Genomic DNA, 17,701 nt, shown 5'->3' with positions numbered 1-17,701 from the left:
AAGTCTATGTATAGTTACTTTTCAAAACTTGACTGACTTCTAGATGTTCAGAAATGGAAAGCAGGGTGATGAATGGGTTGGCTCCTGAAACTCCCATGGAGCAAGAATGTCCTATCCCCTTTTGGGGGTGTCAGAATTCCTGTCCCTTTCTGGTTGTTCAGGCTGAACTAAGAAATTGACATGAGACTGGGTGGTTCAGTTGGTTGAGCATGTCTTGGTTTTGTTTGTGAGATCAGGGTATGTGAGATCAAGCCGCACATCAGGCTCTGCTCTGACAGCACAGAGTCTGTTTGGGATTCTCTTTGTCCCTCTCTCTCTGCCCCTCCCTGGTTCTCACTTGCTCTCTCTCTCTCTGTCTCCCATTCTCTCTCTCTCTCAAAATCAATAAACTAACATTTTTAAGAAAATCGAGACTGGCAAAGACTATCCTTGTAACCTGTTTCTTTTCAAAAGAGTCCATTGACATTAAAGCTCAATATGGACCAAGTGAACTTCAGCACACCTATCCACTTCAGGTCTTCAGCCTGGAAATGTCTATTCATTATTGACTACCTACCAGCATTCTTTTTATATGTATCAGCTGACACATCCACCTGCATTTTCTTCTTTCCCAGGCAGTTCACTATTACACTTATGACTGAAAACACTTAAAAATGCTAATGGAGGGGCGCCTGGGTGGCTCAGTCGGTTGAGCGTCCGACTTCGGCTCAGGTCACGATCTCGCGGTCCGTGAGTTCGAGCCCCGCGTCAGGCTCTGGGCTGATGGCTCAGAGCCTGGAGCCTGCTTCCGATTCTGTGTCTCCCTCTCTCTCTGCCCCTTCCCATTCATGCTCTGTCTCTCTCTGTCTCAAAAATAAATAAATGTTAAAAAAAATTAAAAAAAAAGAAAAAAAATGCTAATGGATTTCCTTGAGCATTTCATCTATCAAGACGTCAACATTTCTCCTAGGACACAAGGCACAATGTTCACCACTTGATCTGCAATGTCAGCATTCCCTAAAACCTAGCTTTCCCTATAGCTTCACCTGTGGTCAGTTGCATTACAATTCAGAAACAATTTCCCTTAGCCCTGTTTCTTGAAGGACCTTCTAACCTTTAAACTGTCTTTGTGCAACAGTTTTCAAACTCCACATGCAGATAAATTGGGAAACTATAATGTATCATATTGAAAGATACACACTCAAAGATAATTTCAAGTGTTTCTTCATTATTACAGGAAAAACTTATATTACTGCTAAGACTCTGGCCTTTTTGCCGGAACCATTAACAAAATAATTGTAGAGCTGCTTATATGATAATTATGAAAGGTTTTATTTTATGCCTGTAATTTATTATTTTTTGCTAGATAGATTACATTTTTTCGTAGTTTATTTTAATTAATTTATTTTGAGAGAGAGAGACTTCCAGCACAAGAAGGGGAGGGGACAGGGAAGGGAAGACAGAATCCCAAGCAGGCTCCACATCATCAGTGCACAGCCTGATTGGGGCCGAACCTCAAACAGTGAAATCACCTTAGCCAAGATCAAGACTCAGAGGCTTAACCACCTTGGGCCACACAGGCATCCCTAGAATACATTACTTTATTCACGATTTTACTTACAACGTCACTGACATGTAATTGAACATAACACTCTTGGAAACATGAATATATAAATGACTGACAGGAAGAACAACACACTACATTTTTCTCATGAGATGGGGGAGTTTGGGTATAAAGGTTACAAAGATGCTCCCTAGGACAAGGATGCTTGGGGTAGCTGTTATTTCAGGAGACGATCTACTTGTGGTACTACTCCTACAATAGGTTGGCCCCTCAGCTTGCACATGCATAGCAGGAAAACCATAAGTGAGTCCTAAACACAAAATATCTGAGGTGTGAGGAACATCATCCTGTCTAGAGGATGTGAGAGTCTGCAAAAGAAGTCTTAGGAAATTTAGGAAGAGTAAAATCATACAAGTATCTTATTTTGGCCACCATGGACAGAAACTAAATTATTCTTTGCTTTTAACGTGTATTTATTTGAGCGATAGAGAGTGAACAAGTGTGAGTGGTGGAGGGGGAGAGAGGCTCCATACTCACTGTGGAGCCCCATGTGGAGCTTGACCCATGCCCATGAGATCAAGACCTGAGCAAAATCAAGTTAGAAACTCCACAACTGAAGCACCCAAGCACCTCCAATTCCATTTTTAGTAATTTTAAAACCTCATCTACTTTTCTCCTGAATGGCAGCTGCACCACTTTGCATTCCCACCTACAGTACAACAGGGCTCCTCTTCTTTTCATCCTTGCTAATACCTGTGGTTTCTTGTGTTGTTAATTTTACCCATTTGACAGGTAGAAAGTGATATCTCATCAGTGTTTTGATTTGTGTTTCCCTGATGATGAGTGATGTTGAGCATCTTTTCATGTGTCTGTTAGTCATCTGGATATCTTGTTTGAAAAAGTGTCTATTCATGTCTTTTGACCATTTCTTAACTGGGTTGCTTGTTTTTTTGGGTGTTGACTTTGAGAAGTTTTTTTTGTTTTGTTTTGTTTTTTAATAGATTTAGACTTTTCATTCAAGTCTCAATTACTATGTCATCCCCATCTTTCCAAATGATAGGGTTAAGTTTGTCCTTTTTTGGTAAAGCACATACACTTTGAGCTATAAGAGAGAATTTTGGAATAGAATTTCAGCACAAACCAAACAGTCCCAGAAAGCCTCAGAATTGGTACTTAGTTGTAGATTTTTGATTTTCAGGATGCGTTGAAACCTAGTCCTTGTCTGACAGCAAGTGCCTTAAATACCCATGCTGGTTTTGAGCAAACTGCAATTTTTCTTTGAACACTTGATGTCTCTTTAAAAACCACAAGCTTTCACAGGTGTATGCTGGTGTCATGCCAAGAATCTTGAGAAGGGGAGCAGAGAACAAAATTATATGCATACTATAACAGAGGAAAGCCTGCAGAAAACTTACTATCATCCAATATAGCCTTAAGATTGTCACCTATAGGATGGACCCTCTGTGGAACCCTGAGGCATTACTGCCCAGGTGTATTGCCTTTCCTCCCATGTAAAGGAAAAGATACTGGCTATCCCTATCAAATGGACTCTTTTTAAAAGGACTACATGGGCCAGTTTCAGGGAAAAATTGGTTTTCAGTAGGAATCGATGTCACTAGTGCATGAATGTTGGGAACAACAGGATACAGACAGATAACGTTATTTATTGCTCAAGGGTCCTAATCAAACTTCCATCCTCAGCCTTCGGGTTTTCTCACAGGTACAATAGGGGTGATACAGGGACTGGAACTACTTCCCTGTTGATCTACCCTTCCCTTGCCAGGACTCTCCTTCCCAGGAATCCCCTTCCCCCTAGGACCCCTCCTCCTCCCCAAAGGAGCTCCTCCACCCCCTGCGCTCTCCCCCCCCCCCAACCCAGTCTACCATGGTACCCGGTCCTGGCCTTCATTGCAGCAGTGGCCAAATATTTCTCGAGCATGACCATTGATCTAGGGGCTGAGTTTTGTAATCCACTATTATGTGTTTGATGCCCGGTCGGGTTTCTTTACTTATAGGGTAATGATTAATTCTGGACAAAGACTTTGAGGGATCTATGTGAAACTTGATGCATGATGCACTGTGGATCGTGCCAATATCACTTCAACATTTTCATCACAAGATGGTTGGTAGGTCATCCAATAGGACTAAATGATCAGTTCCACTAACCTCACCTGAAGTGCCATCACAGACAGAGCATAGAAAACACGTTGAAATATCATTTATCTCCTCTTGTTTCCAAATGTGGTTACTACTGTCAAATTCTAGATTTTCCCACTTTTTGGGGAAAAGAAATTCTGGCATGACATTTCCCAAAGAAATCTCAGTCCAGTGAATGAATTGGGGCAGATAAACTAAGGAGAAATGGGTGTGTAATGTTCAAAAGGCTAGACACAAAGGAAAAAGTTCATAGACAGGGACCCATTGCTATGTATTGAAGACCTATATTCTTTGAATTGTTTTAGTTCTCTGAGGCAGGGGCTGCTGGTAGCATTGGGTTGGAATACTAAGAATGTAGCTCAGATGTCAATAAGGACAGAGACAAGTTTATTCCCAAGGAACAGAGTAGTTTCTCCAAGTCAATTGACAGGGAGGACTAGGAAGATGCCTGTGGCTTTTGGAGCCCTGTCATTGGGAATTAGGATGACATGGAAAAGGTTGGCTAAAGAGCTCAAGGTGTGTTTGGCTCTTAAATTTGTCACTCTCTTTTTTCCAATATCCGGAAACTGATCAGAGAAGAAGAAATGGGTTTAAATCTGAATAACCATAGCCTTCCTTACTTCCTAAAATGGTTTCCAAAGGGATCCTGTGTGGATTTTCAAACCGACCATTGCTGTTGCCCCCCTCCTCAGATTCTGTCAATTGTTGTGGTTGGAAACAACAGTGTTGACTTAATGAAGTGCTCCAGGTGATTCTACCTGAGGCCAGAGTCAGTTGGCAAGGCTTCCCATTAATTTATGAGATTTGACTGTGGCTTTTGCTCAAGGAGAGGTAATGGTGTCTCGTCTACATGAGTGTGGGAGGATTAGGTCTGCGCAGCACACTCTTCCTATGCTGTAGCAGAATTTGTGGGTGTCTGAGGGAGTGGAAGCCACTGGAACTATAGAAGGAAAACTCAGAGATTGGGCACCAAATACGTAGTCTCCATTTCTGAAAAACTCCTGACACAAAAAACTAGGAAGTTTTGTCCTTCTGCATTTCAAAGTCCCGCCTGCCAGTGAGCACTTCTCTGGTGAAGACGTTCTGTTGGTGCCTTTAAGGGAATTTTCTCCTGATGCATGTGTGATTTCTCCACCGATACCTTCTGAGAAAGAAAGCTAGAGGACGAGGGGAAAGAAGAAGAAATGCCCAGCTCCCAGGTAAGCCTGGTGTTCCAGGTCGGAGGCCGTGTCATCTTTTCCCCCTAAAATTCCATGCATTTAGAAATCGCCTATGTTGGTTTCTCTGTGTTTGGTGTTTCTGCCTTATGTTTTCACCAAAGCTTTACAACCTTCTCAGGAACGATACTCAAGGTTAGGTCTTTAGAACTCTTCCCCCCTATAAGCAGGAATCTTCTCTGTATTCTCAAACAAGCCTTCACTAGGACGTCAACACTTGTCACTTTGGGGTAAAGTCCTGCAACTATTGCAAATAATCCCTTTAGGACAGAGCCAAAGGGGAAGAGGTTGAGTCCAAGATTCCTGTTGCTGATGGGGTCTGGTGGTGGGATTTCAGTCGAGGAGAACCATTCCCCTTTAGTTCCCCATTTAGTACCTGTCTGTAGAGCAAGATTAAGAAAATGAAAAATACAAGGCCCCCCAGTATCTTAGGAGTCCTCTTAAGCATATGGGAATCCTTCTGGAGACCTCCCTTTTGCCTTTCCCTCCCCTGGCTGCATCATCACTCTTCACAACCCCACTGTGGATCCTGGTGCCCACAGGTCCTCTGTGTTATAATAAAACGACCTTTTTGTACCAAATAATAAATGCAAAAAAACACAGGATGGATATGAGGCCTGAATAACTTGAAAGTTAAAAAATCGGGGTGGGGGGAGCAGTCTTGGTGTAAAATGTGGAAAAGATACTCTGTTTAAAATATACTAGACATTACAGGACAGGGAAACAGCCATCTAAATGTGGTGTTTCTCCCATTCAGATGGGGCTCCCAAATACGGGTCGATGATCCTGTGGAAGCCGAGGGCATGAGTGGTGAAAATAATTCACGTGTGGCAGAATAAGACATTAGATTTATGAACACACCTCAAGGGAGTGGTGGGCAGGACAGCAGAGGAGAGGCTCCTGCCTTGAGGCAGTGACTTGGGGCTGATTTTGCTGGGGGAAGATGAGTTTGTATGGTGACTTTTGGAATTTGCCCTCATGTGATAATGCTGCCTGGTTGTAAGTACCCATTTGTTAGTTCGTTAGGGCCTATAGATATTTTAAGGCAGGTCATCTGTTGGGCCTTCCTCTCTTCAGCCAGGTGGCCCCTGTGGACTCCTCTACAATCTGGTGCTCAAGCCTATTTGCCTCAAAGCACCCTTTACTGAAAGTATATGTGATTGAAGTTTGTATAAATCCACTGTATTCTCTCATAATTAGACTGACAATCAGATTTACTGTTTGGGGGCCAACAGAACACACCAGGGATCATGTGTCCTTTGGTGTGTCTTAGGCACTGATAGCAATTTGTTTCCTTACACTTTGTGTTCACTTCTTTAACTGGCCTGGTTCACTCTGCCAGATTTCTCCCCTATGACGTTGATCTTTCCCCCCCTATCTTTGCTAAGGATCTTAGATTTACTGAGTGATGTGCAGAAGCATCACATTTCAGCTGGAAACTTCTTTCTTCTGGGTTTCTCTTTGCTTGTAGTTTCTGGTGAGGAGAACCAAGCCAAAAAAATGTAGCTTCCATTAATTTTCCTTACACTTACCTTGAAGCCCATTGATAAAGGAATGTCATACTCTGCCTGTTGCAAGTATTTAATAAAAATTAAACATTGAGGCATGAAAGCAGCTATGATTCCTTGAGGAAGGGCATATCCTGCATGTCTCAGGTGCCTATCATTGGCTCTAAGGTGTAAGGAAATTTAATTGGAGCTACATTTCCCCACGTGAACGAATTACACCCTTACATCTCTAAGGTTGTTAAAGATGGAAGGTCTCCTCTTCAGTAGCTTCTTCCTGCTGAATCAGTTCCTACCGATGAGTGGAGGTTGGCCAGTGGAGAATTTAGTAGGAGTTGGAAAGGCAAGGCAGCTGTCTTTAGAGTTGATAACATGTGGGAGTTTCTATGAGTAGAAAGAGTCATCTGTCCCCTTGATGTTCTGCCACCAAAAGGGTCTCATCACCAGGTGGTGATGCTTTATATTTTCAGAAAATGAAAACAAGATTCACATACTTGACATGTTTGTGTGTTAAAATCCTCAAAGATAATAGAGTCGTAGATAGAAAGTGCAGCACGTGAGGTTGTCACAGACAGGAACCTTGATTTGCAGCCAATAAGCAGATCAGGGGGAATAACTTCCAAAGGAGAGATGCACAGAGCAAGAGGGAGGGGCGTGATCACTTCCTTTTATTTAAGATTTGGGTGGACAATTAGGAAGTGGAGCCATGTCATTTTCTCTGAACTGGGCATAAGGTGGCACACGTGCCTTAAGAAAACACTTCCGTACATAGGCTGTGTGTTATGTAAATGAGGTTTGTGCTCCCCCTTGGGTGGAGATTTTGGTATTACACGGGGGTCAAGGTAACTGTCCTCACTCCATGAGTTAACCCAGTCGTCCATCTGCATAGGTATGAGTCGGGGGTTACACGCAAAGTTGCCATGCCCAAGCTCTTCCTTACGGCGGTTGTTACATGTTGTTGTATGTTTTCTGTTTCCATGACAGGAGACTGTGCCCATAGGGTGTTTGCCAGAAGTAAAAGACAAGGTAGAAAAAAGAGGTGAAGTAAAATGATGGAGTATGGTCTGTGGGTACAAGTAGGTAAGCGGTGAAGAACAACTCTTGGAGTCTAGCTGGTGACATTAACTCCCTCTTGCCTCTTAGGTGCCATTATGAACTCTGCCAATGGCCACTTCATAACTGTGGTTTTTATTGCAGACACTGCTGACCTTCAGGGATGTGGCCATCGAATTCTCTCAGGAGGAGTGGGGATGTCTGAATCACAGTCAGAGGGAACTGTACAGAGATGTGATGTTAGAGACCTATCGACACCTCCTCTTCTTGGGTGAGGATATCTCCTTCTAGATTTCCCAAACCCTGCTCAGGTTTTGTTCCTTCCCTTGAAGAGTCTCTTGGAAACTCCCCCTTTATATGACTGGGACTCAGATGCCTGTAGCAAGGGAAAGAAATGGGGATTTGTAGACATAGAGAAATATCTTCATGATATTTCCCTTTCAGCTTTGGCCTCCTATCTTTTAAAGGTACCATCATCATTTTTGTAGATAAATGGCAATTCTAAACATTGAGTGGCATAAGACGGTATGGCCCACATCTTAAACTCCAACTTTTACTCCTTATTGTATTGGTAGCACTTGGAAGGCAGGCCATGATGTGAATGTTTGAAAGTCCTCCTGCATGTTGTAAAGGGACTTTTTCTTGTGCAACAGTGTTTGGGAAATCAATTTTTAGAATTCTCCCATGTCCCTGTTGTCTGCTGAGTACATTACCGCGTCGAAAGGTAGAAACTCCAGCAATAATTATATTCCTTCGTTCTGATAAACAGGTCTTGTGTCAAAACCAGACCTGGTCATCGTTTTGGAGCAAAAGAAGGAGCTGTGGGGTGTGAAGAGAAAAGAGACAGTAGCCTCACACCCAGGTAGGTGGGAGTGAAGCACACGACACAGGTGAGGTCCAAATGTGAAGGAGGAAGATGGATCTTACAATGTTGTTCAGGTAGCTCTCCTTGAATGGAAATTCATTTGTAAAGCCGAGTTTTATGTCTTCCCCTCTCACAGAGGGACATCTGCTCTCTAACACATCATGTCTTTGATTCTCCGAAGAGTCTCCTTCAGCTCCAGGGAAGGTCCACCATATCCATGGTGAGGACCTCCATAATCTGAGAGCTTCTCCATTGCTGTGAGAGCCCTAGAAGATCTCTCTGTATTTCTGAGGAACTCTATGCTAAGTCATTTCTAAATTCTGTTTTGCTGCTTGTGATAAGTGTGTGAGGGTAGTGGTGGGCCCATTGGGGTTTGAGGCAGAAGCCTTGAGAACACTGGAGACAGAGCTCTCATGTTTTCTGGTTTAGGATTTCCAAAGTTACAGAGGATTTAATCTTAAGTGTACAAAATTGAGGCTCAGTAATTTCATAAGATCACAGAACATATCCCTCAAATGAGAAAATCTAATCCTTTATTTCACCTCAAAAGTTTATGTGTCTTTGTAGTAATTAAAATTTGAAAAATCCACTCTGTGTTCCACTGCTCAATGGTGAAATAATTTAATGTATCTATGTGTTTCGTAATTACCTATATATTAATGTCATAAAGGAGCTAGAACATTTACAAGTTAGAACCCACAGCCTATAATAAAGTCTCCATCATTACCTTTATTTCCTAGTAATTGCATTATTTTATAATTTTGTATAGTTGGAAGTTCCTGTGACTTTTTCATATTGTCTTCACTTTCTAAAAACTTGTATATGAGATGCATCTCTGATTTTTTTAAATCAAAAGTTCTCTATGACCTGGGTATGTGCCTTGTAGGAAATAGAGGGTGACTGAGTGGCTCAGTCAATTGAACATTGGACTTGGGCTCAGTTCATGATCTCACAGTTGGGGAATTGGAGCCTAGCATGGGGCTGTCTGCTGTCCATGTGGAGCCTGCTCTAGATCATCTGTCCCCTTTCCCTTTGCCCCTCCACTGTTTGCATGATCTCTCTCTCAGTAATAAATAAACTTTAAAAACAAAAGGAATTGAAGTAGATAATTACTAAAATCCATGTAAAAAAAAAAAAGGATTGCTCATAAATGTAATCTTACCTCAGGAAAAATTAATCATGAGATTATTCTCCCACTTTCCTCATCATGTATCTGAATTTCATCCCAAATATTTATTTGATTATGAAGTGATTGTCATTATATATTCCAACTTTGGCAGTATTTGTTGATTTAGAAAGGTTTTTTTTAGTCACCTTGGTTCTAAAGAATGGATTATACCCTACACTCTGTGTAAGAAGAGGAATATCTTAAGAAAATAATTACTTTTTAATGTCTTTTACATGCTTATTTGTAAAATTTTTCAGTAGTTGATTTTAATGAATATCTTTCCTGTGAACTGCCAATGAAGACATGACAATTCAAAAGCTTCTTTTTCATGGGTCCGTAGTTGCGGTTTAAAATTATAGTTACATAGTACATTTCCTTTGAAAGGATTAATCTATTTCTTTTATGTAGACTGGTTGGAGTTAAATTTTGTCTGATTCTGGCTTTGCATTCTATAATAATGTGCTTTCTTTTGTATGAAACATTCCACACATGAGTTCGTTGTAGTTTCATTTACTTGTATATCTTGTTACAGGATGTCAGTGTTCATCGAGTACATTTTAAGACCATGTGAGTTGAAGTCAAGTATGATCAGCCATGCCCCTTACCAGTAAAATTATGTATGTACTTCTTTGTATAAATATGACCCATACATAATTTGGGACTCATCTTATTTCTCTCTTTCCTTGGTTAGTGGTCAGTGAATGTTTTATCATGTCTCGGTGAATTGTCATAATAATAGACAACTAATGTCTTGGTCAGTTGTCATAATAGACCATTAATTTCATCTTATATTTATTGGTGACTTTACATTCTCCTTGCATGAGAGAATCTCTTTTAAGAATTGAAAGTAATTGTCCAACATTCTATATCTCCAGAGTACCTGAGTGACTCAGTCTGTTAAACGTCTGAGTCTTGAATTGGGTTCAGGTCATGAACTCAGGGTCATGAGATCGAGTCCCATGTCAGGCTATGAGGTGAGAATGGAACATGCTTGGGATTCTCTCTCCCTCTCCTCCTGCCCTTCCCCTGCTCTCTCTCTCAAAAAAATAATTAATTAATTAATTAACAAGTAATAATAATAGTAATTCTCTATCACTGTATCAAGTTTAGATTTTTTTTATTATAATCTTTTCCATAACTTTTATTATGAGGATTTTTTTCTTACAGTTTATTTGAATTTTATTTTTTTTTACTTACATCCAAATTAGTTAGCATATATTGTAACAATGATTTCACGAGTAGATTCCTTAATGCCCCTTACCCATTTAGCCCACCCCCCTCAACACTACCTCCAGTAACCCTCTGTCTGTTCTCCACATTTATGAGTCTCTTATGCTTTGTCCCCCTCTCTGTTTTTATATTATTTTTGTTTCCCTTCCTTTATGTTCATCTGTTTTGTCTATTGAAGTCCTCATATGAGTGATGTCATTTGATATTTGTCTTTCTCTGACTAATTTCGCTTAGTGTAATACCATCCAGTTTTATCCACGTAGTTTCAAATGGCAAGATTTCATTCTTTTTGATTGCCGAGTAATACTCCATTGTATAGATATACCACTTCTTCTTTATCCATTCATCCATCAATGGACATTTGGGCTTTTTCCATACTTTGGCTATTGTTGATAGTGCTGCTGTAAACATTGGGGTGCGTGTGTCCCTTCAAAACAGCATACCTGTATCCCTTGGATAAATACCTAGTAGTGCAATTGGTGGGTCATAGGGTAGTTCTATTTTTAGTTTTTTTGAGGAACCTCCATGCTGTTTTCCAGAGTGGCTGCACCAGCTTGCATTCCCACCAACAATGCAAAAGAGATCCTCTTTCTCTGCATCCTTGCCAACATCTGATGTTGCCTGAGTTGTTAATATTAGCCATTCTGACCAGTGTGAGGTGGTATCTTATGGTGGTTTTCATTCATATTTCCCTGATGATGAGTGATGTTGAGCATTTTTTCATGTGTCCGTTGGCCATCTGGATGTCTTCTTTGGAGAAGTGTCTATTCATGTCTTTGCCCATTTCTTCACTGGATTATTTGTTTTTTTCGGTGTTGAGTTTGATAAGTTCTTTGTAGATTTTGGATTCTAACCCTTTATCTGATATGTCGTTTGCAAATATCGTCTCCCATTCTGTCTGTTGCCTTTTAGTTTTGCTGATTGTTTCTTTCGCTGTGCAGAAGGTTTTTATTTTCATGAGGTCCCAGTAGTTCATTTTTGCTTTTGTTTCCCTTGCCTCTGGAGACTTGTTGAGTAAGAAGTTATTGTGGCCAAGATCAAAGAGGTTTTTGCCTGCTTTCTTCTCGAGGATTTTGATGGCTTCCTGTCTTACATTGAGGCCTTTCATCCATTTGAGTTTATTTTTGTGTATGGTGTAAGAAAATGGTCCAGGTTCATTCTTCTGCATGTCGCTGTCCAGTTTTCCCAGCACCACTTGCTGAAGAGAAAGTCTTTATTCCATTGCTTGTTCTTTCCTGCTTTGTCAAAGATTAGTTGGCCACACATTTCTGGGTCCATTTCTGGGTTCTCTATTCTGTTCCACTGACCTGCGTGTCTGTTCTTGTGCCAGTACCAAACTGTCTTCAGGATTACAGCTTTGTAGTATAGCTTGAAGCTCTGGGATTCTGATGCTTCCTGCTTTGGTTTTCTTTTTCAAGATTGCTTTAGCTCTTTGGGGTCTTTTCTGGTTCCATACAAATTTTAGGATTGTTTGTTCTAACTCTGTGAAGAATGCTGGTGTTATTTTGATACAGATTGCGTTGAATATGTAGGTTGCTTTGGGTACTATTGACATTTTAACAATATTTGTTCTTCCATCCAGGAGCATAAATCTTTTTCCAATTTTTTTGTGTCGTCTTCAATTTTTTTCATAAGCTTTCTATAGTGATTTTCAGTGTATAGCTTTTTCACCTCTTTGGTTAGATTTATTCCTAGGTATTTTATGATTTTTGGTGCAAATGTAAATGAGATCAACTCCTTGATACTCTTCCTGTTGCTTCATTGTTGATGTATAAGAATGGAACCTATTTCTGTGCATTGATTTTATACCCTGAAACTTTGCTGAATTCATGAACCAGCACTAGCAATTTTTGGTGGAATCTTTAGGGTTTTCCACATAGAGTGTCATGTCATATGCAAAGAGTGAAAGTTTGACTTCCTCCTGGTCGATTTGGATGCCTTTTATTTCTTTCTGTTGTCTGATTGCAGAGGCTAAGTCTTCCAATACTATGTTGAATAACAGTGGTGAGAGTGGGCATCCCTGTCTCATTCCTGACCTTTGGGGGAAAGCTCTCAGTTTTTCCCCATTGAGGATAATATTAGCATTGGGTCATTCATATATGGCTTTTATGATCTCGAGGTGTGATCCTTCTATCCCTACTTTCCTGAGGGCTTCTTATCAAAAAAGGATGCTGTATTTTGTCAAATGTTTTCTCTGCATTTATTGAGAGGATCGCATGCTTCTTGTCCTTTCTTTTATTGATGTGATGAATCGCGTTATTTGTTTTGCAGATATTGAACCAGCCCTGCATCCCAGGTGTAAATCCCAGTTGGTTGTGGTGAATAATTTTTCTAATGTATTGTTGAAGCTGGATGGCTAATAACTTCTTGAGGATTTTTGCATCCATGCTCATCAGGGAAATTGGTCTACAGTTCTCCTTTTTAGTAGGGTCTCTCTCTGATTTTGGAATCAAGGCAATGTGGCTTCATAGAATGAGTTTGGAAGTTTTCCTTCCATATCTGTCTTTTGGAGCAGCTTCAAGAGAATAGGTGTTAACTCTTGCTTAAATGTTTGGTCGAATTCCCCTGGAAAGCCATCTGGCCATGGATTCTTGGTTTTGGGGAGATTTTTGATTACCGGTTTGATTCCCTTACTAGTTATGTGTGTGGTTCAAATTTTCTATTTCTTCCTGTTTCAGTTTTGTAGTGTATATGTTTCTAGGAATTTGTCCATTTCTTCCACATTGCCCATTTTATTGGCATATAATTGCTCATAATATTCTCTTATGATTATTCCTATTTGTGCTGTGTTGGTTGTGATCTTTCCTCTTCATTCTTGATTTTATTTATTGGGGTCCCTTCCTTTTTCTTTTTGATCAAACTGGCTAATTTATCAATTTTGTTAATTCTTTCCAAGAACCAGCTTCTGGTTTCATTGATCTGTTCTACTTGTTTTTTGGTTCTGATAGCATTAATTTCTGCTCTAATCTTTATTATTTCCTGTCTTCTGCTGGTTTGGGGTTTATTTGCTGTTCTTTTTCCAGCTCCTTAAGGCATAAGGCTACGTTGTGTAGCTGAGATCTTTCTTCCTTCTTTAGGAAGGCCTGGATTGCTATAAACTTTCCTCTTATGACCACCTTGCTATGTCCCAGAGGTTTTGGGTTGTGGTGTTATCATTTTCATTGGCTCCCATATACTTTTTAATTTCCTCCTTAACTTCTTGGTTAGCCCATTCATTCTTTAGTAGGATGTTCTTCAGTCTCCAAGTATTTGTTACCTTTCCAAATGTTTTCTTGTGGTTGATTTGGATCAAATTTAGAATTTTTATCCTTAATTGTGGTGCTATTCCCATGACATGTTTTGGTACCATTCTCATTAACTTGTGTGTCTTCTGTAGTATTTGTTGCTTAATAAAGATTACTTAAAGCAACTTCAAGGTATAAAAACTCATTTTAAACTGATACTCTAAGTTGCATACACAGTCATTTTACTTTTCATCTCCACCCCTGTGCCCACCTTAACTTACTGATGTCACAAATTCTATCTTTTCATATGTACTTTATTACCTACATTTATGATTTTTTATACTCTTTTTTTAAGTTTGTTTCTTTTTTTATTTATTTAGAGCAAAGGATCAGGGAAGGGTCAGAGAGAGAGTGGGACAGAGGATTGAAAGAACGCTCTGATAGCACAGAGCCCGATATGGGGCTCAAACTCATGAGCGGCGAGATCATGATCTGAGCTGCAGTTTGATGCTTAACTGACTGAGCCACCCAGGCACCCCTGATTTTTTATACTCTTACTGAAAAAAGTATTGTAGCAGAAATTAAAATGACTTGTTCTAACTCATTACAATGCGACAGGTTTCTATAATTGTGTAGTTTTTTTTTAGATTTCGTAATGCGTTTTTATTTTTGAGAGAGAAAGAGAAAGCACAAATGGGGAAAGGCGGAAAGAGACAGACACAGAATGCGAAGCAGACTCCCGGCTCTGACTGGCAACACAGTGCCTGATGTGGGGGTAGAACTCAAGGACCTCGAGATCATGACCTGAGCAGAAGTCAGTCACTTAGTCAGCTGAGTCACCCAGGCGCCCCAATTGTGTATTTTTTATATTTAGCAGAGAGCTTTATGTTCTCATGTGGTTTTAGTTACTGGTTACAATCCTCTTATTTCAACCAGAAGGATTTGCTTAATATTTCCTGTAGGACAGGTCTACTTGGAAACTTAGACTGGTTTTTACTTGGGAAAGTCTCCATTTCTACATTCATGGAAAACAGTTTGGCCAGGTAGGGTATTCTTAGTGGACATGTTTTGAACTTTCAATACTTAAATACACTGGCATTTCTTCCTATAAGATCTACTAATCATCCCACTACTAATCGTATAGGAGCTCTCTTGGACGAGACAAGTTGCTTTTGTCATGCTGGTTCAACATTCTCTTCTCGCCTGTGAGTTTGATAGGGTTAAATATAAGGCGTCACTGTGTTCACGTCTTGATATTTATCCTACTGTGAATTGACTGAGCTTGTTGCAATTGTCTCTTCTTTCCACATACAAGACTTCAGCTCTTCATGTCAATGCTCTGCCCCCTTTCCCTCCCCGCTCCTAAGGGGTTCCCATAATGTACATATTGGATCACTTGTTGGTGTTCCATGAGTCCATAGACCCTGTCCTTTGATTCTTAGCAGGTATTGAACACAAGAGTACTTTAGGTTGTCTGATTCTTTATTCTACTTGACCAAGTCTGTTGTTGGCCCCTTAGTGTATTTTTAAATTCAGGAATTGTACTCTTCATCTCCCAATTTCTTGTTCATTATTGGTGATATGTTCTGTTTCCTTGGCTTTACATTTTGGTCATGAATAGTTTTCGTGCTATCATTTAGTTAGCTATCTATTTTTCTTCTTCCTCCATGAGCATCTTTATGGTGGTTATTTTGAATTCCTTGTCGGGCAATTAATACTACTTTATTAATTTAGGACCAGTGTTGGAGATATATTTTGTTCCTGTAATTGGAACGTGATTTCCTCTTTCTTTGCATCCCTTGATATCTTTGGGTGACATTTGGTAATTAACAAACAAACAAACAAAAACAACCCAAACAAACCATAAAAACATAACAAAACAAAACAAACGAAGCCTCTGGGCCCTGGATGATGGACTTGATTTGTAAATAGGAACACAAAATAGAGTAATTCTGGGGGGAGTGACACACGTTCTGGGCATTTGTCATGTCTGAATTTCTGTAACTGCCAAGTTTAGAAATGCGGTTACTTTTTAGAGCCCGTGATACCTTCCCCTCTGTTTGTCTTCAGCTCTGTAGTCTCTCCCGTGTTTGAACAAATGCTCACCTTCAGTCTGAGCAGCCAACACAGAGTATCCAGAGGATGCTTTGATTCCTTCTGATTTCCATGTCATGAATGACAGGAGGGAACCCGTCAGGACAGCGAAGAAGCCAGATCATCGAACATACATTTGTTTCTGTCCCCAACAGAGGGAACACTTTTCTCACTGTGTTGCCATGGAGTGTCAGGGAGGGTGAGCAGCTGTTGTAGGCTAGTGTTCATGTGACTCTTCTTCATTTGTACTTGACTGTGTGTGCTGTATTCTCCTAATGGGCTTCTGGAGCCCTCAAAAAGTCCTTTGGTCTATTTTTGTCTCCATGGAGGAGCAAAGTCCTGGTGCTTCCTATTTCTCCATGCTGGTCGTATCCTATCATGGGTATTTTTGCACATTAGCGTACTTACATATATGCACGTCAGTGTACTAACTGTGATGACTGCTTTTGTATCTCTTAGTTGTATCTTTCCATAACACCCTAGGCTTGTTGGTAGACAAACCAACAAGAGTCCTTTGGTAGAGTGATATGGGAAGAAGTGGACACTGTGGTCCTGACTATTTATACTTAAGGGATGATGGGCAAGGTGATGGGGCGCAGGGAAGTGCAGAGTGTTTACTATGATGGGTATAACCAAACAGGAACAATTATCCGTAATGAAATGCTACTGCTAGAAGAGATCAAGGATAGAATACCTTCTGGGGAAAACCCCACCTTAAGTCAGTTATTTGCAGAACAGTGTCTTTGAAGCAGTAGTCAAAAATCCATTTTTAAACAAACATATTCTCTGGAAGGACGTTTCAAAATGCTGAAAAGTCATCTTGTCCATACTGAAAATAGTCACTGGAAGTATTTCAAATATAAAGTTGGATTAGCCATTCCCTGAAATATTCTGAGAGTTAGGCATTTGGAAAGGAAGATAAAAATTCTAAATGTGATTGATTTGAGAAGCCCTGTTTGGAGGGTTCATTATACTTCCACCAACACGTAATCCCCCTGTTCCCAAGGCTCTGATTTTGATAAACACAGGAGGGTTTAATCCATACATCACTGTTCAATAGTTACAATATAAGACTAAATTTGGAGCAAGTATTTATGTGCTGTGATCTTAGGAAGGCCTTGAGTTGAGCCCTCTAGCTTCTGTAATTACTGTGTGTTTATAGAGGAGATAGGGGGTACAAAGGCACTGAGTGTGGGAGAAACATGAATCCAGGGTGAAATGTTAATAGACATGAGAGAACTCCATTTCCAGAGAACAAGTATGAGATTAGGAAATGTGGAAAAGTCTTCTCTGTAACCTCAAATCTGATTGTACATGATTGTATCCACACTGGATAGAAGAGTTACAAATGTAATCACTCTGTACAGCTTTTAGCTAGTCTTCAAAACTCACTCAACAGCAGAGATGTATTTCATAATGGGAAGAAATCTAACAAATTTATACAATGAGGCAAAGTCTTTACCACTCAATACGCTTCTACCTAAGGAGGTACATACTGGGGAGAACCCTAAATAAATGTATTTAAGTATATATAAACACACACACACACACACACACACGCCCGGCAAAGTTGTTAAGCCCAAATACAAAATTTCTGAACATCAGCGAGAGTACACTGAATGAAACCCTACAAATGTAAAGAATG

The 17,701-nt window shown here is 40.2% G+C and overlaps 1 protein-coding gene across 1 annotated transcript in view; it reads left to right on the top strand.

Moving 5' to 3' along the window:
* The window catches only part of LOC107180665 (protein ZNF738-like), a 56,587-nt gene extending 48,236 nt beyond the window's left edge, over nt 1–8,351 (top strand). Inside the window, exons 2-3 of the mRNA XM_042970002.1 lie at nt 7,620–7,746; nt 8,245–8,351. Coding sequence (XP_042825936.1) covers nt 7,620–7,746; nt 8,245–8,351 — 234 coding nt within the window. The remainder of the gene's footprint in view (nt 1–7,619; nt 7,747–8,244) is intronic.
* The last annotated feature ends 9,350 nt before the right edge of the window (nt 8,352–17,701 follow it).

Source organism: Panthera tigris, chromosome E2 (genome assembly GCF_018350195.1).
Source record: "Panthera tigris isolate Pti1 chromosome E2, P.tigris_Pti1_mat1.1, whole genome shotgun sequence".
NCBI classification, from domain to species: Eukaryota; Metazoa; Chordata; class Mammalia; order Carnivora; family Felidae; genus Panthera; species Panthera tigris.
The sequence above is the reverse complement of the archived record's forward strand: the minus strand, read 5'-3'. Positions and strand labels throughout refer to the sequence as shown.